This window comes from Labeo rohita, chromosome 10 (assembly GCF_022985175.1).
Source record: "Labeo rohita strain BAU-BD-2019 chromosome 10, IGBB_LRoh.1.0, whole genome shotgun sequence".
Lineage (NCBI taxonomy): Eukaryota > Metazoa > Chordata > Actinopteri > Cypriniformes > Cyprinidae > Labeo > Labeo rohita.
Window position 1 is genome coordinate 23,669,337 of NC_066878.1, and position 21,462 is coordinate 23,690,798.

General features: G+C 34.9%; 1 protein-coding gene across 1 annotated transcript; it reads right to left on the reverse strand.

Annotated features, from left to right (window-relative positions):
* Positions 1-139: 139 nt before the first annotated feature.
* ca9 (carbonic anhydrase IX) lies at positions 140-18,963 on the reverse strand. Its single transcript, XM_051121426.1, has 11 exons — positions 18,744-18,963; positions 15,057-15,089; positions 11,146-11,316; positions 8,072-8,214; positions 7,782-7,874; positions 7,608-7,674; positions 7,367-7,524; positions 6,406-6,532; positions 5,728-5,781; positions 5,358-5,451; positions 140-5,230 (listed from the first exon to the last, which is right to left on the reverse strand). Exons 1-11 carry the CDS (start codon positions 18,850-18,852, stop codon positions 5,143-5,145), a joined length of 1,137 nt encoding a protein of 378 aa, XP_050977383.1. The 5' UTR covers positions 18,853-18,963; the 3' UTR covers positions 140-5,142.
* Between the last annotated feature and the right edge of the window lie 2,499 nt (positions 18,964-21,462).

The following is a 21,462-nucleotide window of genomic DNA, read 5'->3' on the forward strand; positions in this document are numbered from 1 at the left end:
CATTTTTGTAAATCTAGACTGGAATGCATAAGTTGATGTTTTTTTATGGTTAAGATGTTCATTAACCAGTTGTGTTCGGGTCAAATTGTCCCAAAAATACTAGTTAACATTATTGCATTGGACTCAAACTCACTGACTTTGTTCACACAGGGTGTAACTTCTCAGAATTTTTTTTGAGTTTTAGTTGAGTTTTCACCTAGTCAAAAATGGCTGGACTCCAAACAATTGCTTATAAATCTCTCATTATGCTATATTGTCACCAAATATTAAATTCATTCTTTTTGTCAACTTGTTTTCTTTCATTTAGGACTGGTTTTGTGTTTCTGTTTGTATCTGATTAATCGTAGGCCTCGTTTTTCTGAGAGTACACTCTTAAAAATAAAGGTGCTTCGAAAGGTGATGCCATAGAAGAACCATTTTTGGTTTCACAAAGAACCATCTCTTTCTTACCTTTTAAAATCTGAAGAATCTTCTTTCACTACAAAGAACCTTTTGAGTTCTTCAGATGTTGAATGTTCTTTATGAAACCATTTAGACAAAAAAGGTTCTTCTATGGCATCGTAAAACACCTTTATTTTTAAATGTAGGTACCCTGTTTTCTGAGTGAAAAAGTATTTTTTTATGAATAATTTTCACAATATGAGTTAAAAAAATGTGTAAAATTAGCACTGTTTATCACACTAGTTTGCTTTTAAATGCTTTTATTTTGTACAAAATTGCACAAAAGTCACACTTGTGATGTTCCAGGTCAAAAATGACCAGACTCCAAACAATTGCTTATAAATCTCTCATTATGCTATATTGTCACCAAATATTGGATTCAACCTTTTTGTCAACTTGTTTTCTTTCATTTAGGACTGGTTTTGTGTTTCTATTTGCATCTGATTAATCATGTCTCATTTATCTGAGAGTAGGTACCTCATTTTTTGAGTGAAAAAAAACATTTCTTATGAATCATTTTCAAAAATATATAAAAATTTGCACTGTTTCTCACACTAGTGTGCTTTAATGTTCAATCAGGAAGTTTGCTTTTAAATGCCTTTATTTTGTACAAAATTGCACAAAGTCACTTTTTAAAAAATGGCCAGCCATTGAAAATTAATGGGGAAGATCACAAACAGGACCTTTATTTTGAAATGCTTTTATTTTCTGAAAAAGGGGCACAAAGTAACACTTACGCTGTTCCTGTTAAATCTGAACATCGTGACATACAAGAAAGAACACATTGTTTATTTACATTATAACATTTTATGGAACAACAAACCAAAACTGTTATATTTTAGTTATATATATCCTGCACACTGACACTGTCAAACACAGACAATATCATGAAACAACAAGCTGAATCTCTCTCTGTGCTAAAGCATTTATTTGTAAACTTTCGTCTACTCTGTGAGAACATGAAAAACGTAGGCTAAAGACAAGGCAGTTTGAGCATGTGTGTGAGAGAGAGAGATAGAGAGTTATCATAAAAGCATATTGCATGCAGTTCATGGTAGGATGAAATAGGTACAATACTCACAATAGTAATGAGGTGCCTACTTTTGGATAAATGAGACCTACGATTAATCAGATGCAAATAGAAACACGAAACCATTCCTAAATGGAAAAAAAAAAAAACTATTTGACAAAAAGATTGAATTTGGTGATAATATAGCATAATGAGAGATTCATAAGCCGGTCATTTTTGACCAGGAACACCACAAGTGTGACAGGAATGCGAACACAACCAGAGGGTAAATATTAGTGAATGTCTGCGGAGGGACAGTTCACCCAAAAATGAAAATTCTGTCATCATTTGTTGATCTAAACCCATAGAAAATTCTTTATTCTGCTAAACACAAACATTTCTGGCCCCCATTGACTTCCATAATGTGAGGAGAAATAACACTATGGAAGTCAGCTGGGACCAAAAACTATTTGGTTACCCATTTTCTTTAAAATATCTGCATTTGTGTTCAGCAGAAGAAAGAAACTCACACAGGTTTAGAACAACACAATTGTCTCTTTAATGCTCATTTTTAAAGATTTTATTGGTAATTGACAGTTGAGATTAATAAATGCTGTTGAATCATTGTTTCATGTTAGCTATTGCATTGACTCATGTTAATGTATAAAGTGTTAAAGGTATTTGTTGCTTTAGGCTCTCAGAGTCATGTGACCTCTGCCCTTGTGTAAATATCTTACTGAAATCTGAGAACTGACCTTGTGACCTGCAAGATGCATTGGATTGCATGCTTCACAGTCAGTCTTCAACAAAATGTGTTGAAATACACACCTCTACACGACCTTTCATAACTTCTTATTTATAACACATATAGGTTAACTCAACTTTCCAAAGCGCTTTCCAAATTCAAAGTTTAATCGTCTTAAACATTGCCGGCGCTGACAGAAATCCTTGTGTAAATGTTTAGTAATCTGGACCGTGTTTGATACTTACCTGCAGCGAAGGGGGTAAAGAACAGTCCATTATGAGAGAAGTGACTGAAGATTTTTCCACAAGTTTTGTCACGCAGCTTCACAAAGTTAGTATAGTTGTAAGTATATCATGACTAAAAGTTTCTAAAGTCCACTGTAAGATGACTGGAGATTGGAGGCAGTGATCACTATCTAGGTAATACATGAATGTGGTTGACAGTTTATCTAAATGCCAACTAGGTTCTGATCAGATACTGTTTGAGTTACATTATACATTTTGTAGGAGATTAATATAATATTTACAACATGATCATTTAAGTTACTAAATACAATGGGAAAAAACACCATTAAAAATAAAAAGGAGAAAAATTTGTTGACACATCTTTGTACAAAAAACTATGGAAGCCTGTTTCTGCCACTGAATAAAAAAATGTTAAAAAAAAAAGAAAAAAAAAACGGTAATTGCGACTTTTTATCTCAGTTCTGACTTTTTGTTCGCAATTGCAAGTTTACATCTCACAATTCTGACTTTTTTTCTCAGTTATAAAGTCAGAACTGTGAGATATAAACTAATTGCTATTCTGAGAAATGAAGTCAGAATTGCGTGGTGTAATCTCACAATTTAGTTATACAGTCAGAATTGCAAGATATAAACTCACAAATCTGAATTGCGATGATGACATCACTGAATCCAATGATGAACTGCCTTTACCTGATAATTGAGTGTTTACTGTTGCCCTTTTGCGTTATTGATGCACTATTTCATATTTAATACTGTACAGCAGCTTTGACACAATTCTGTATTGTTACAAGCAATATATAAATAAAGGTGACTTGACTTGACTTGATATAAACTCACAATTTAGAGTTATAAAGTCAGAATTGTGAGACATAAACTGAGAATGAAGAGAATGAAGTCACAACTGTGAGAAATAAAGTCAGAATTACAAGATAAAAACTCACAATTCTCACTTTTTTCTCAGAATTGCGAGTTTATATCTTGCAGTTTCCTCCCACAAGGAAAATGCTTAATGGCTTAATGCATTAGAACAGTTTTTTGTAATTGACCAAACTCAATAAACATTGTTAATGAATCATTAGATAAGCAAGATATGAGACATAATACGAATGCAATGCATTTAACTGCGCGTTAAGTGTTTTTCTTATAATGGTTTTCTATGGGAGGAAAACGCTTAATGCTTAACGTGGCTTAATGCAATACAACAGTGAATTTAAAAGACCGAACACAAGTTTGTCTGTGCATAGCATGATTTATTAGTATTGTTTATTGGTTTTGGTCATTTAAAAACACTGTTTTAATGCATTAAGCCACGTTAAGCGTTAAAGCATTTTAGAATGTCTCTGCAGTTCTGAGTTATTAAGTCAGAATTGTGAGATATAAACTCGCAATTCTGAGAACATATCAGTCTTTTTCTCTTCGAAATTGGACTTTATAACTTGCAATTGTGAGTTTATATCATGCAATTCTGAGAAAAAGTCTGAACTGCAAGCTTATATCTCCCAGTTCTGACTTAATTTCTTAGAATTGCGAGTTTATATCTCCCAATTCTGACTTTATATATCACAAAACTTTAAGAAAAAAAGTCTTGTGAGATAAAAAGTTGCAATAACCTTTTTCACTCCAAGGCAAAAAAAAAAAAAAAAAGTGGGCCAAGCCAAATGGCAAAATATTTAGTGGTCTGTTAATTATCTTAACCATTTTAATCACAAATCACTTCTGGAAACTACCAAGGGCTGCATTCATACTGTGGGTAAACTAACTTAATAGCCTTCTCCTTTAGTTTTCTTTAAATTTCTTGGTCATCTTTGCAGTATAGACAGAAGCATTGTCTTGTTGAAAAATAACATCTGATCATTACTCTTTAGATAACATTTTTTTTAGTTGTTGGAACCAAGTCATGTCTGACTCTTAACCGGAAGGATGCTTTTCTTTTCCGGTCTGCAGTGTTTCTCATCAAATTAGATATTCCAAACTGATAATCTAATGTTAAACCTATTTAAATGTTTTTAAAAAGCACATGGCTCCTTAGCACCACCACTTCGCAATGTTGCAATGACTGCCATTTGTCAGTGCCTCACTCCTCAAAGTTTAATGACACACACAGATGACACAAAGCTGCCGACGTTAGCTACATTAAAAACAGATAGCCGCTATATGAATGGGTTCCTATGGAGACCGGAACAGAAGAGCATCGTAATGGCAAAAAAAGGAAAAAGGTCTATACTCCAAAGCATTAACTGAGTTTTGACAGTGATCAGCTCACTAGCAGAAGCAGCTGAAAGGCTCCTCACACAATGACACGTCTTCCCCCATGCTTCACTGTGCTAGAAATGCATTCATCATCATATTTCTCACCAGACACCGCTCTGGCTCAACACTACGCAACTCATGTCTTATTGTGATTCATCACTCCACACAACCAGTCTGAATCAAACATCCCATATTCTGGCCAAAACGTTTTCTGAGACGGCAATGGGTTTTTTAAGTAGTGCATTTGCTTAAATTGAGCTATTTCCTGACCAATAATTTGTGGTTAAGACAATTAAACCTTAGTGTTTAGTCATTTTGGACCTTGGCCTTTTTTTTTGTCCAGGAGTGCAATGATATCCAACATTACAAAATGCAATTAATTCCAAAATCTCACTCTGAACTCTCTTCGCTTAACACACAAGACAAAACTAGTTTCTGAATATTTATGTGGCTTATGTTACAGTAACAGAGGTTTGATCCATGTCCTTTCCAATGGCGGCTGGTTTATAAATAACATTTTGCTTGGAGTCTTTTTTAAACCTGTAGAAAAAAAGAGACAGAGAACCATGTTCAGTCTTTTTCTAAAAAGCAGATAGTATTAAAAGGTTACAAATACTGACTTCGGTCAGATAAAGTGGTGATAAATCAGAGATGGATATGAACATACTTTGAGTACTTTTTCCGCTGTCGATATGTGTACACGGAGAAGACCAGCAATGTGATAGCAAACAGAGCGCCAAAGATAATCGCCAGAATGTGTCCTGTGGAAAACAACAACAACAACCTTTAAAAACGCAAACGTTCATGTTACTGTGACAGACAGAGAGCTAAGGATTTACCGCTGAATTTACTCTGGTTTTGTTTTATATTTTTATTACATAGTCTCTTTTTCTTCCTTGTGTTAAATGATCAAAAGACATCATGTTAGCACCATAAAAATAGATAACATCAACACAAGACAATGACCTCTGATATAAAATGCGTTTGAAGTTAAATCCTGCTGTAGATTCAGAGTATGGTAAATGGTAGATTCTTACCACTAGATTCCATTATACTGCTGTCTTCTGTTTCGGGCGCTAGAGCTTTGGGTTCTGAAAAGCACAAAACAAAATCTATATAATATACATGTGGATTGACAGTACAGATTGTTTCAAGAGGAAATAAGAAAAACCATACAGATTGCATTTAGATAAACTTAAGACAATGACATCATTATTTACTTGAAGTTAGTTCAGTGTTGATTCAATTAAATTCAGTACCAGTGTTTCAAAGTTTGTGTCATTATCTGACTCTAGTTAGTTCACATTATGGACTTTTGCACTGGAAGAACCTTTTAATAGTTCCTAGAACTACTGGCGGAAGTTGCCGCTGTTTTGGCGTGTTCACATCACAGGAACTAGGAATGTATTTAGTTCTAGGAACTCCATTTGGGGGAACTAAAAGGGTCTAAAACAGCTATATAGGAGCTATAAGTGACATAAGTGTGCGCTGATTGGCCAAATGCATACGAAACACCAGCTACCCGGCATTTTTAAAAAGCTTTGTAAAAATATTTACTCCACAAACATGGAAAACAACGATAATGGCATTTTGTTCTCATCAAGTGTGTCAGTGCAGTTAAATAGTAAATAAAATACACTAATCTTGTGGCCACTGTAGATTGCAACAAAATTAGGTATAAAACAGCTAAAAGGCCTCATATAGATTGTACATACTTCCTATATGGGGTCCTGTGTGGAAAGATGCCAGCACTTTTCTTCCATGCAGAAGTTGTGGCGCTCTGAAGTTTTTGGACAAAAGCTTGTTATGTTCAGTTTTTAACGTGTCCTCCAAGGCCGCCAGCTAATAAAATAAAAAACACAAATGATTTAGATAGGATTGGATTGATCAGCAAATGCAGTAAATGACATGGTGCTCTCTTGTGTGAACTTGACTTGTGTGTTACTTCTCAGAAATAGTAACTGAGTTAGTAGCTGAGTTACATCATCTTAAAAGTAACCGCTGTGTTACTTTTTTAAAAATGTTCAAATATGTCAAATAACTTAACTAAATATTGGTGATGCCCCTACATGAAATATGTTAAATGAATAAAACAATGTGACAATGACAATGTGAGCGACACCTTCCAGAGACTAAATATTTTGTTATTGGGGTCGCTCCAGCCCACGGACATGAAAAACATCCCACAGATAAGCATAAGGTATCATATAACTACTTCATATCATATAAACTACAAAGGGTTTACTTTTATTTGTGTAGTCATAATAACAACAAAACAATGTGCTTTTGTAAAATAAAGAAAATAAACAGGGTGCGCTCATTGCTGTCTCGGTCTCCTTCACAACTCTTCACAGACATGTATAACAACCTGAATCTCAGCAAATGCCTACTTTACAGACATGGGAAATATATGTATAGAAAGCTGTATAGAAATGTCTACTTTTAAATGAAGTCATGTCGAAAACAAATATTCTCTGATAAAGTAATCTGTGTGATACCAACGTGAGCTCCAGTTTTTCCAGTCTAAACTCATTATCTCTTATCACGCCCACAAGCGGCTTATTGCTAGTAATGGTGTTGTAACGGGGGAAACAGTAATTTGTTTGAATACTCGTTACTGAAAATAGTAATGGCATTAGTAACGCCATTATTCCCATTACTGGTGAGCAGTCTGACCTGTTTTCTTGACACTCTGATTGATTCGTTAAACACAGTCCAGCTGACCGTCTGAAAACATGGAGGGGTTGTCAGGGACCCGTTGTACCTATAAAACCTCTCCAGGCTGTCTGGCAGTAGATGGCGCACATTAAAACCAGGAATCTCTGTGTCTGACTCTGAAAAAAGACCATTCGATCAGGTTGGATGATAATCATCAATGCTTTGTTGAGGGTTATTAGTTCCAGTTCCGGTTTCTTACCCTCTATGCTGACGTCTTTTAAAGCAGACAGGATCTTCTCATAGTTATCATTATCATGAAGGCCAATCTGTTGAGGACAAAGTCAAAAGGAAATACTAACAAATGTATTGCAAAGACTGTATTGGGACCACATTCTTTTACATGCAGCCAGAAGGTTTTAGTTAAAAGTCTTACACCTATGAATCCTCCTAACACTGCCAATCCATCAGCTTTAGTAGCAGCCTCAGCGAGATTTGCGTATTTGGAGTTATAATGAACCACGTGGATCTAGGGATTGAAGAAATTGTTTTAGCATGTGTTTATGTAATATATCACACATTATGCAATTTTTTATAATCACTCATGTTCCAGAAAGACTGGGCCAATAACACCATCTCTAAATGGTACATTGTAACATTAATTTTCCATAAAAGTTTGTCTTTAGACAGACCATTAAACAGTGTGTTTCCTTTATCTCAGCTCACCTCAGCAGGGAAATGAACATTATCTATAGTGTGCTCTGAACCAGGGACCTCTTTAGTTCCCCAGTGGAAGTGGAGCTGGGCTGCAACATAAACGTGATCGAATCCCCTCATGATACGCATGTTGCTCGGCAGGCTCAGCTGCACTGATGGAGGAACAGAAAAAAACATGCATTTCAGACGTCTTTTAATTTCTGAAGGACCTACTGCTTCAATTAATATAAGGTAATGGAATTTAAGTCAGCATCAAAAACAGTTGCTAAATAAAGCTCATATTTAGGCATTATGTAAAAGCCACCCTTTAAAACTGTTCATTTTTAGTCCTTTTTATCAGTTAAAGTGTAAAACTGGCTGTCTCTATGTATTAATTTATTTTGACTAAATGATTTGGTTAATAAATCTGATCAAATACACAGATGAAGCAGGAATGAAACATATGGCTGCATTTATGAGTCACTGAGTCAACTGATTCTTTCAAAAAGCACATTCATTCAGAAATAAAACACTACTACTGGTCTTCATCGCTCCAGGGGTGGTGCCGCTCTTTTATCTATGGCACATAGTCTTAGAGTTTGTACTTGACTACCTGGAGCCCAAGTCAGGAAGCAGACAGATTGGCTAAACCAACCGACTGGCTAGCCACCTCACATCACAGAAATCAGTTAATTCTTAGCACATAGAGACTCTTTCACCTAGATGTCATATTATCTGTTCCCAAAAAAAAAAAGTCCAAAACAATTTAAGGGTAACAATTTAACTGATGTTTAACAATTAAAAAAGAGATAAAATACAGATAAACAAATGACAAAGCTTTGCTTATTGAATATTGGATCCCTTTCTATTAAAACGCCTGCTCTGTTTGACAGAAACCTGGTGAGGTCTGGTTTAAAATATAATTTGTTTGAAGTAATGGTGCTTTATATAACTTAATCTAGTGTAATAAATGTTAATGATAAATCCAAACTGACATTTGTACTGGCTACTGTATATAGTCCACCAGAGCACCATACAGACTTTATCAAAGAATTTGCTGATTTTCTCTCTGAGTTAGTGCTGGCTACAGATAAAGTCTTAATTGTTGGCTAATTTTAATATCTATTTAGATAACAAAAAAGATACACTGGGATCAGCATTTGTAGATATCCTAAACTCTATTGAGGTTAGGCAACACGTGTCAGGACCTACTCGTTGTCGTAATCATACTCTAGATTTAATACTGTCACATGGAATTGATGTGCATGGTGTTGAAATTCTGCAGAAGAGTGATGATACCTCATCTGCTAATTCAGCTCCTAGTTACAAATATGGTAGAACCATCAATTTTACCACAAAACACTGCTTTGTAAATAATCTTCCTGATATGTCTCAATTCCTCAGCAAATACAATAGCTCACTAGTTGCTCTAACAGAAACTATGGACTCTGTTTTCTAGCACTTTAGATACAGTTGCTCCTTTACACTTAAAGATTAAGGAAAACCGTAGTCCGTAGTATAACGAGCACACTCGAACCCTAAAGAGAGTAGCCTGGAAAATGGAGCACAGTTGTTAAAAAACTAGAGGTATTTCATATTGCATGGAGGAACAGTACTTCCTCTTACAGAATGGCCTTAAAACTGATAGATCTGTTTACTTTTTGTCTCTTTTGGAAGAAAACAAAAACATCCCCAGGTATTTATTCAGTACAATGGATTCAGTACAGTTCAAATGAATGAAAATAAAGCACAACAGTAATGACTTTACAATCTTCTTTACTTCCAAGATCGATAATATTAGTGATAAAATTATAAACGTGCAGCCGTCCGCTACAGTAACACATCATATACACTACTGATCTCCTAAGGAACAATTCCACTCATTTTCTGCTATATGACAGGAAGGACTGTATTCATTTGTTAATTCATCTAAACAAGCATGTATGTTAGACCCTATTCCATCTAAGCTACTAAAAAAGGTGCTTCCAGAAGTTATAGATCCTCGTCAACTAGAGAGCCCACAAGAACCAGACGAGTCCTCTGCACAATCTGACTTGTGTTGCAGTCTGGAATTAAACCACATCATGCCGGTTTCATCTGGCCAAAAGAGAATTGGCCCCCCCGACTGAGCCTAGTTTCTCCCAAGACTTTTTCTCCGTTTCTACCACAGAGTTTTGGTTCTTACCACTATTGCCTTTGGTTTGCTTAGTTGTCAACTTGATTGCACAGATACTATTTGAACTGACCTGACAATGACATCACTGAATCAATGATTAACTGACTTTAACTGAGAGTGAGTGATTACTATTGTCTCTTTTTATTATTGACACACTTTTTTCCTGTTTAATACTGTAAAGTGGCTTTGACACAATCGTCATTTTATAACTCCAAGATACAATGACTGACTCTGCTTTGACTTAATTTTTAACAATTATTTTCGGTAGACCAAAAATACACAAAATAGCTGGCAATATTGTCTAAAACTTTAATTACTTAATTTTACCATTTTTTTTTTACCATCAATTTACCAGCATGAAAGAAGGTTACACTTTAATTTGGGGACCAGTTCTCACTATTACCTAATTAACTACCAAAATAGGGGGTGCTTAAAAGGGGACAACTATGACTTTTGTTTCAATAAACTCCTAATTTGCTGCTTATTAATAGTTAGTAAAGTAGTTGTTAAGTTTAGGTATGGGGTTGGATACCTAAACTTAAGGGATCTAAAATACAGTCATGCAGAATAAGGCATTAATATGCGCTTTATATGTACTAATAAATAGCCAATATGTTATTAATATGCATGCTAATAAGCAGCTAGTTAACAGTGAGAATTGTTCCTAGTGTTTTACATACATATTTAACTTAATGTAAAAAAGTTGCGCCAACCAACAATTGTCTCCCCTGTGATCGTCAAAATACATAAAAGTGGGATTGTCCTTGTTTTTTGTTTTGTTTTGTTTGTTTCTACAAATAATAACACTGTCAAATGCCATTGATATACTGACAGCTGAACTAAAAACAGTTCATTTTAGTATTTTGATGTTCTGGTGTGAACAGTAACATTCTGTTTAATATCTTGGTGTGAAAGAGCATTGACTTACATGTGTGTCCGTTGTTGATGAGGGTAAGAGCGGTTGAGCCAGTGAGATCATAACCCTCCAGTTTAAGCGGAGGGAGTTTAGGGTCATACGGAACATTACGAGTATCTATGTTGATTGGAGACTGAGATTTCCCTCTACAGTGTTCAAACGCAGATAACCACGATTCCTGATCTGAACGAGACAAAAAAAAAATCATTAACATACAGCAGCTTTAACAATATCATTTTATTTAAAAGTTAACTGATGGCATTACATAACATGTTTTATTTGTATAGTGCCTTTCTAAAATCCAAGGCCATTGTTCAGAGCCTGATAACAAAGAGCAATACTCTTAAAGGAGAAGTCCACTTCCAGAACAACAATTTACAGATAATGTACTCACCCCCTTGTCATCCAAGATCTTCATGTCTTTCTTTCTTCAGTCGTAAAGAAATTATGTTTTTTGAGGAAAACATTTCAGCGTTTTTCTGCATATAATGGACTAATATGGTGCCCCGAATTTGAACTTCCAAAATGTAGTTTAAATGTGGTTGTAAATGATCCCAGCTGAGGAAGAAGGGTCTTATCTATCAAAACGATTGATCATTTTCATTAAAAAAAATACAATTTAAATACTTTTTAATCACAAACGCTCATCTTGTCTTTTTCTCCCTGAACTCTGTGTATTATGGTTCAAGACAGTTAGGGTATGTCGAAAAACTCCAATCGTATTTTCTCCCTCAACTTCAAAAATCATTTCAAAATCATCCTACATCGCTGCAGAAGTACTGACACAGTCTTTATAAAGTGAACATGCAAAGAAGATCAAGTTGAGGGAGAAAATACGATTGGAGTTTTTCGACATACCCAAAGATGAGCGTTTGACATTTAAAAGTATATAAATTGTATTATTTTTATTTAAATAACCGATCGTTTCGCTAGATAAGACCCTTCTTCCTCGGCTGGGATCGTTTAGAGCCCTTTGAAGCTGCATTTAAACTACATTTTGGAAGTTCAAACTCGGAGCACCATATCAGTCCATTATATGGAGAAAAATCCTGAAATGTTTTCTTCAAAAAACATAATTTCTTTATGACTATAGACAGAAAGACACAAACATCTTGGATGACAAGGGGGTGAGTACATTATTTGTGAATTGTTGTTCTGGAAGAGGACTTCTCCTTTAAATGCCTTATACTAAACATAAAAAGCACTAGAACAGATAGAGCAGAAAAACTTTACAGTGACAGCGAATAATTGTTAAATGTTAATTCATGTGATGTGAAAACATACCCCAAAATGTTAATTAATACATTAACTAACAAACATGTTGTTAAATTGGTTGTTATGCACAAATGAATTTTTGACACTCTGGTTCACAAATGACTCATGTTGTAGTTAAGGATAGTTCTTGATTAGTGCCTGCCTTAACTCATCATTACTTCATATTAAACTAATATTTCATTTTGGTATTAGTACATGCTTATTTATGTACTGTTACTATAAAGTGTTACCCATAGAGCACACAGTTGTATTGCATGTATTGCTAAAACTGTTGCAACTTTTTTACTTCATGGCTGTTTAATCACGTGTGCTATTGAGCAAATTAGCATCTGCAATGTTTATAGTGAGCAGCAAACAGTAAAGTATTAACCGTGCTAAGACTTGCAAGTTCCATGCCTTAAAATGCTCACAATACAAATAAGTATTTCAAAAGCTTTGAGACTTTGAGACCTTGGTGTGTTCATGATTGAAACACAGATTATTGAAGGACACAAGGCTTATACTTTGTTTCACAAGAACCAATACTAATGTCACAAAGACACAATAAAGTAATAAAGTCATGCAGAGCAAAAGTTTGTATATATGTATATTGTTTTCACTTGTATTTGTTTTGCTTTTTTTTAGAATATTTGTGAGGTGTTGTGTACAGTGTTGGGGAGCAACTAGTTACATGTAATGGAAAATTACGTAATTTAATTACAAAATAAATGTAATTGTAATTAGTTACAGTTACTGAGAAAAAATATGTAATTAAATTACAGTTACTTTTGAAAAATGCCAGTGATTACAAAGGGGATTACATCTGAATTTTTTCACACACCCACCCCCACTTACAGATTTAAATATACTTCTTTTAAATTGCATTGACTGCTCTAAAATGAGACACTAATGTTTCAGGAGTTTAGGACACAGAATAGGACACATGCTTATTCGATAACTGTTTTATTTCCTATTTGGGTTTATGCATAAACTTTATTTTTAAAGATTGTTTTTTCCAAGGCATTGTTAGATGTTAGCGTTTTCTGTCATTACTATGCAAACATTTGATTTCAAACCCAGTATCATAGCTATTAAACTATTTCTTGTTATGATGTTATTTATGTTATGACATATAACACAACTGCGTTCACAGTGTTTGATTCCCGTCTCGAGGTCCTTTGCCGATCCTGCTCCCCTCTCTCCTCCCAGCTCTTTCCTTTCATTTCTCTACTGTCCTATCACAATAAAAGGCATAAAAAGCCCAAAAATATAAGTAAAAGAAAAAGTCTGAATTTGTGGTGGCTGTGCTTTAAATTAAATGATTACACAGCTCAGACTCTTTCGGGGCAACTTAAGTCAGTGCTATATGCTCATTATTTTTTCTTTGTGGAAGCTTTGCATTTGGTTAGCTAATAAAATGTTAAAGCTTAATTCAAAATTATGTGTACAATTTCTTAATTCTGTCATCCTGGTATCGTGGACTTGCTCTATTGTTGCTGCCATTTTTTGTACATTGTAATGGTTTATAAGATAACTAACAAACTAGTACTACTACTTAAATATTTATGTGGTAAAATGTTGTGTAAGAAAACTGGTATGACTGCACTGTATCCCTAAAATGTCTAGTTTGAACTTGCCGTTTGCTAGCAACTGATTTCTTCATGGAAGCTTTGCTTTCAAATATTTCAACTCAGATCAGTGTTTCGTGTCTAAGTATTTTGACACGAAACATCTAAATAATCTATCAAGCAGCTGTGCAATAAGTTAGATAATGTACATTCAGCCAGTTGTTATCACAAAATAAAGATGTATGTTACTTCTTATAATCTTCATTCAAGTGATAAAGGATTTTGAAAGTCTGACAGTAATCAGTGTTAAGTGATACTGTAAGGTTCACTCTGCCTGGTTTAAATGTTTCAAAATGATTAACAGTTGAAAATATTAGAAATGTAGAAAAGTAATCAAAAAGTAACTAAAAGTAATAAGTTACATTACTTTAATAAAGTAATTGAAAAGTTACACTACTTATTACATTTTAAATCAAGTAACTTGTAGTCTGTAACCTATTACATTTCCAAAGTAACCTTCCCAACACTGGTTGTGTATCTATAGTTTCTATTAAATCATTTCATTTTATGCATACATTTAATGTTACAACAATTAAAATGTTTAACTTTTAGCGTCAAATGACTTTTTGTATAAGTGAATTACTCAGTAAATTTGATCAAATACAGTTTCATACAGGAATAAAACATGTGGCTACCTTTATGAGTTAGTCATTGAATCATTCTCTGAACCGATTCTTTCAAAAACATAAAAATCTTACAGAGTTTTACACTTACGCCTTGTTTCTTTATTTTTATTAAGTGCATGGTAATAGCTTGACCTGTTTAAATTGGATTTTAATCTGTGAGTCTGATTACACTGTTATCATTACTCTAAAATATACAAGAAATATGCAAAGAATGAACTCTTTCTTGCTTTCTTACCTAATGAAATAAGTCATATACATTATTATTCTCTTCACTTACAGTATTATACTGCTGTATTAGGAGGTCATGAAAGTAACTACAGTAATACTGTGCTAGACATGTCTGCTACGATCAACTACTTAGACACAAAACTTAAAATTCATTGTGGGTTGTTAAAGTATATATAAAAATATTTACCATGGTAACCCCAGTGGTCCTGATGAGAAGAACCTGTAAAGAATGGAAAGAGATTGTGTTAGGAAAGAAAGGAATTCAAACTTGACTTTATATCTGTCATTTGGCTAATAGCCATTTATTTTCTTATTATTGCTTTATATTTTCATTGCTGAAAATAGTTCAATGTAAAGTAATGATGTTAGGGTCAAACCCAATGTGATTAAACTAGTAATGTAAACCTGTAATTATAAAACATCTAAAATACTACTAACAGTGTTAATATTACAGTACATGATTAGATGTTAATATCCAAAGTGGCTTTATAATGACAAAAATATAAGCAGAAACACAATACAGGCAGTGCAACTACATAAAATATCAAGAGAACAGCACAACGTGAAACATATCAAATATGTGAAACTATATGCATGCTAAATTTCAACCTTCTTAAACAAATGTTTCCAAGGTTCAAGTGGTTAGAACTTTAGTAATGGATATTGTCAGAAATGTGTTTAATATAAAGACTTATACAGATCAAATATTCAGTCATATTTATGTCTTATTTAATGAATCAAAATTCTTCTGATAACTCTTTGTAAAATAATGCTCCAAACAGGATCCTACTAAGTCTAATCAGAACCAAGACGAAATTTTGCTGTTTGGACTTCACATGCTGCTATAATGCTCTTGTACAATTATGGGATTTTTAGAGCAGCCCAGGCACAGGTAGATGAACAAACTGTGAGAACAGGTTTAGTCATTGTGAGAGAATGAGCTGGATTGAGAAGACAGTATCTTTTCCTTATTCACACACATCAGCTCACTCACACAATCCCTCCTTCATTGAGCTCCGTGAATGTGAGCATTATGTGCAGCGGTACAGACGCTTCACTGCTCACTTACATCAGCACTAATGCTAAAGTCACTCAGTCAACCTGCTACGTACAAAACACAAGAATTCAAAGCTCAGGCCACTGCAAGAAAAAGCCATACAGATGAGATTTCAAAATCAGACACACTTTCGGCTAAACACAGAGGTGTCAACGCTGTAAAAAATGATTTTTCAAAGTTGCAATTAAAACAAAGTTCACAAGGAAATACTATTTCACTTTTTCTGTTTCAGAATTTCACATTTAATACAGTGTAATTTATGTGAAATCCATTAGCATTTTCTGCTGGAAAATTGTTTCTCTGCCATTTTTTTTTTCAGTGGTGGAGGCAAAGAGGTTAAGTCATTGCTGGCCACGTTTAACTGCTTAAGGTCATAATATGAATCAGCATGAAAGACTGTTCATCAGATCACTTCGAATAGTATAATACAAGTATTGTTGCACCACGTAAAACTCCGGAATATCACAGTGAGAATTAAGTAAAGGCTAATCCATGATTTAAATGTACAATGCCAAGAAAAAAGGTAACACTTTAGCATAGGGAACTATTCTCACTATTAACTAGTTACTTATTAGCATGCCTATTATTAAAAGGGTCACCGGATGCCCATTTTCCACAAGTTGATATGATTCTTTAGGGTCTTAATTAAAAGTCTATTCCATACTTTGATTAAAATTTCTTAGTGGTAGTGTAAAACAACACCCTTTTTATCTTGTCAAAATCAGCTCTGCTGTAAGTGAAGCTGGATCATGAATAATCTGTGCAAACATAGACGGATATATGTAGATCGGGAGGCGCATTCCCTTCACAAACAAACATAATCCACTGCATCTTCAGCAGCTCAGATGTCGGGAGTAAATGACAACCACTATGTTCATTATTACATCCAGCAACACAACACCTCCATCGCTCAGTCTAGATATTCTTGTCTAACTTACATTCCTGCTCCGGCATCCAAACAGCGGAGGTCGGACTGTTACAGCTGATCTGAGGTAAAACGCTAATGTCAACCAACTATCATGGGAGCGGCCTCTGTAGGTGTGACAGTCCCATTTTTTGGTGTCCTGTCCCTGGAAATGTCCCCATTTTACAGCACGTTCTATCCTCTGCATGACCATATTCTACATCCCTAATCCTACCCAATACATAAACTTAATAACTACCTTACTAACTATTAATAAGCAGCAAATTAGGAGTTTATTGAGTCAAAAGCCTTAGTTAATGGTTTGTTAATAGCAAGAACTGGACCTTAAAATAAAGTGTGACCAGAAAAAAACTACATGACAGCATGCATGATGCTGATATTCAGAAGAACATCACTCTCACATCTGTTTCTTAATTGCTTGTTTACCATTTGCTGTCATTAATTTGCTGTCAGAGATAAAATTCAGACACTGACTACTTTGCCTCTATATATCTCTAGCTGTTGTAGCAAGTTGCAGCAGTGCTTTTACAACTCTTAACATATTGCTTTTTGGAAATCTGAGTTTGTATTTGTGATTTTTCATTCATTATATTAAATGTTAATTATTTTCATATGCTTTTCAGTTTGTTCTGTATTTTCTGTTTCATACATTATTCCTACTGATGACTTAAGTCCTGATTTGCTCCTGAAACACTGACACAGAGGTAAGATGGAGATTTCATTCATGTGACTGGACATTCTTTCTCATGCTTATATTTACGCATACTTGCACATGCAGAGATTATTCAGCAGTTTAAAACAGTGAGTCAGTCAATTCACACCACGTTAGCTTTCTTTGACACTTTTTTGCAGTATTGCATAGGGTAAAACACAAAATTACACAACTTATTTTAGATTTCTGTAATTGGCAAGGTTTTTCATTAGAATCAGGATGTGTGTGTGTTTTATGGGAACCAGTGACATCATGTGAATGGTGAGCTGGAGATGCTGGTACACTCTGAGCGGCACGTAGACCAAACGCTCTCCAACCTCTGAAAACCACAAACAGCTCAGTCTTGCCATCCAGGAATATTTGATGAACGTGTCACATTGACTCACAGCAACAAACCTTACTTTTATGTCTTCCCTGGAGGTTATCTCTTCATTTACAGTAAGTTCTATCTTTGCTTTTATAGAGTGATTTATTTTTGGCAGTATTGAAGTCATCCTGGAAGAAGGACTTTCCTCTTTGCCATTTCTTTTCATTTTCATTCACTCATTATCAATGACATATTCTTTTATGAGCTATTTCACAATAAGCTAATCAAACATTAACCACTGCACCATACCATAGTAAACACATGCGTTGATCATCAGCGGGTTTACAGAGCAGTAAAGATTTCCAGCATCAAATCAAAATATTTTAACGGCACATGACAGATTATATGCTCATGCTTTTGTTGAGCTGATTATTACTCATGTAGATTGCATTTTACAGTATATCAGTCGATGACCTAAAATGTACCTGTTGAGTCATAAATCGGATGAAACATTCACTTCTATTAATCAGCATGAGAAAACTCTTTTTATCTCACTTTCATAATTTACAGTTTTTGGTAATTAGCTTATTTATTAAATGCTCATAAATCACTGCTACTTCTTTGGGTCATTTGCATGGAATATTTAACTAAACTTAAATAATTTAAATATAAAAGATCATCATTTTTATCATTTCTTTTCACTAACATGCATGTTTTAGTGCTTCCAAATTTATTTTTTTTTACAGGCTGGAGAACTTGGCAAGAAAAACTAGCTAGACAAACAAACCTGCACTTAGATCAGAATTTCACACAAAGCAGCACACAATTACACTAACAGATGCTCTGAGTTTAGTCACAGGCAGATCTGCTCACCTTTACTGTGTTCGGATTCCCTCTCACTGCTTCCATCTTCCTCAGAAGAGGATGAAGATGCTATGACTAGCACCTGGAGATGAAGGATGAGGAGTATATCCAGCAGCATACTGACCTCCAGAGTTCTGGTGTTGTCCACGGGTAACTTAGAGTTGTTAGACTCCTGTTAGGTACTCGTTTCTCATTCACACACAGAATCTCAGCCTCTGCTTTAGTGATTCAGGGGTCTGGGGCCGGGCTTCACGGAATAAACCAATCACAATGCTCAAGCTGCTCAAGGTGCTAGGACATCTCTCTTCTCTCTTTCTCTCTCTCTTTCTTAGAGTTAGAGTGTAACCAAATCTCTCTCTCTCTCTCTCTCTCTCTCTCTCTCTCTATCTCTCTCTCTCTCGCTCATAAAGTACATGCCTCCCTCCCTCCTTGATCAAAGTTCAGTGGAACTGAGCTACGAACTGAGTAGCTAATTCTGTAAAAGAAGAAGTGACTTTTTGTGTTTAACAGTCTTAAATTTTCTCTAAATGTCATTGACAAATGTTTAAACACTTAAAAAAAAGTTATTTTTTTTTAAATTAATCAATTTTTTTAATGTGGCAATCATTTTTTATCTGAATGTATTATGTAAAAATTCCAGAATGTATTATTATTATGATTGTCATTAATAATTTTGTAACATGCAGATAGTACTTTTTATTTATTTATTTATTTGTTTGTTTGTTTTTTAATTTGTCAATGAAACCAGAATTCCTTTGCATAACAGGAATGATATGTTAGAGTAAATCCCAGATTTTGTAATATGTGTGACTGCATTTGTCTTTTGCATTGTGGAAATCCAACATACAAAACCTGAAATGTCAGTGAAAAAGGCAACAGACTCTCTTGCAATATCCAAATTTAACAATATCTGAATGTTTATCAAATTATTTTACTGGATTTCATTCAGTGTAAAACCAGTGTCAAATAAATTGAATGATCTGTTGTGGCGACCTCTAATGGGAGCAGATGAAAGAACGAAGAGAAGATTTTACAGATTTCCCATTGGAGTCCTTAAGAAAACGTGTTCTTCACTTTTTACCACTCTTATCATTAGTGTGAAGTGCATTAAACAGGTGCCTCTACTTCTAATCCCTCTTAAGATTATTTATTGAGTTTATAAAGAACGAAAATGAAAGAAATTATAGAAAGCATTTAGAATTATACACCGGTGTTTAAAGTATACCATAGACAAAAAGTTTGGTGTTTTTTTAAATAATGGCATTTCTTTACCAGAATATAACAACTTCTGACAAAGATGTGGGATTTATTTTTGGCATTTTTCCCTTTTATTGATAGGACAGTAGTGAGACAGGAAATGAAGTGGGAGAGAGAGGGGGGACGGGATCAGGAAAGGCACTGTAGGATTACAAATTTAAGAATCTGTTTAAAATATGCTGATCCTATGCATATTTGTTATAGGTTCCAATATAACAACATGAACTGAAAAAGTTATGTATATTGTGACAGTCTAAGAGCAGGCAGCCCAGGCACTGAGACAGTAACCTTTTGTCTTTATGCAGCTCATGAACATCTGGCAGGTTTTCCCAAGTTAAGTGTGAATTCTAAGCTCTAGGTACAACTGTGCCTTTTGTTTAAGCAGCTTTGCATTTGAATGACACTTGTATGCTAAATAGATCAAGGCTGGGAAAAATCTTTAACTGAGCTGATTTCCTATACTGCATTTGCATGCTTTGTTTAGATTGATTCCACCTCTATGTACTCCTCCTCCTCGAAACCTATATACTCTGCTGTGCTGAGATTTTGTCAGAAGACGACTTTGATGACTGTAGCGCTAAGCAGTGAGTATCTGAATAAAGAGGAACTTCTGGTTCAAGATATCCAAAACGTCTCCTGGTCTCTAAGAAAAAAATTCACAACAGTACACAAGCCAGGACTCCCAAAGCGCAATGGTGCTGCATGTCGACGCACTGCCCACGCGGCTATTCATCACCGACAACGATGTGGGATTTTTTTGTGGCTTGTGGTGACCAACCAATCATGTAGAGAGTGGTGTTCTTTCTTATCAGTCATCAGTTCAAGGACTTTCACCCTGTCAAAAGATCTGGTGGCCCCAAAAGGAACAAGTAACGCCACGTTCAACTATTTGGTAAACAGAGAGGAGTGACCTCAAAATGTCCCGTCTTCAGACACACCCAAATGAGGTCTTGGAGTCTCTGCTAATGAGCTGATGAGTTGAATCAGGTGTGTTTGATTAGGACTAAGATTGGGAAACACTGCAATCCAAATGCAAATAAAGGAGTACAAATTTGTCAATGTAATGGATCAGCCTCTATTACTCAAGACTCATTTGTTTCCTGCTCTAATGGTGGTGCCACATACACTTTCAGTGAACCAAGCCGAGTTTGCTGAAGTGAACCAGATAGGGAAACATACAAGTGACTTCAGTGCTTTTGCTGTTCAAGTGGACTTGTAGCACTGATGTGACTTCAATTCTACACAACCCTTCAATTTTTGAGAAAAAAGTAACTTTAATATTCTTATATGTTGAGGATATTTAATGCAGTTCTCTCTCCAGATATCAATAGGTGCAGAAACGGAGAGCCACAACCAGTCAAATTAAAAGTTTTGTTTTTGTATTTACCTGTGATGGAAGCTAGCAGCTGTTAATGACAAGCCTCAAAGTAGTTCTGCCATATGAAATGCTGTTTCATGTTATACAAATCAA

Bases quoted from the DNA above. Each gene is read 5' to 3' on its own strand.
- ca9 (XM_051121426.1), bottom strand. From the start codon at position 18,852: ATGCTGCTGGATATACTCCTCATCCTTCATCTCCAGGTGCTAGTCATA. The intron at 7,525-7,607 runs GTAAGAAACCGG...GTCTTTTTTCAG, and splicing joins AAAAGACGTCAGCATAGAGG to AGTCAGACACAGAGATTCCT. The intron at 6,533-7,366 runs GTCAGACTGCTC...TTATTTTATTAG, and splicing joins TCAGAGTGTCAAGAAAACAG to CTGGCGGCCTTGGAGGACAC.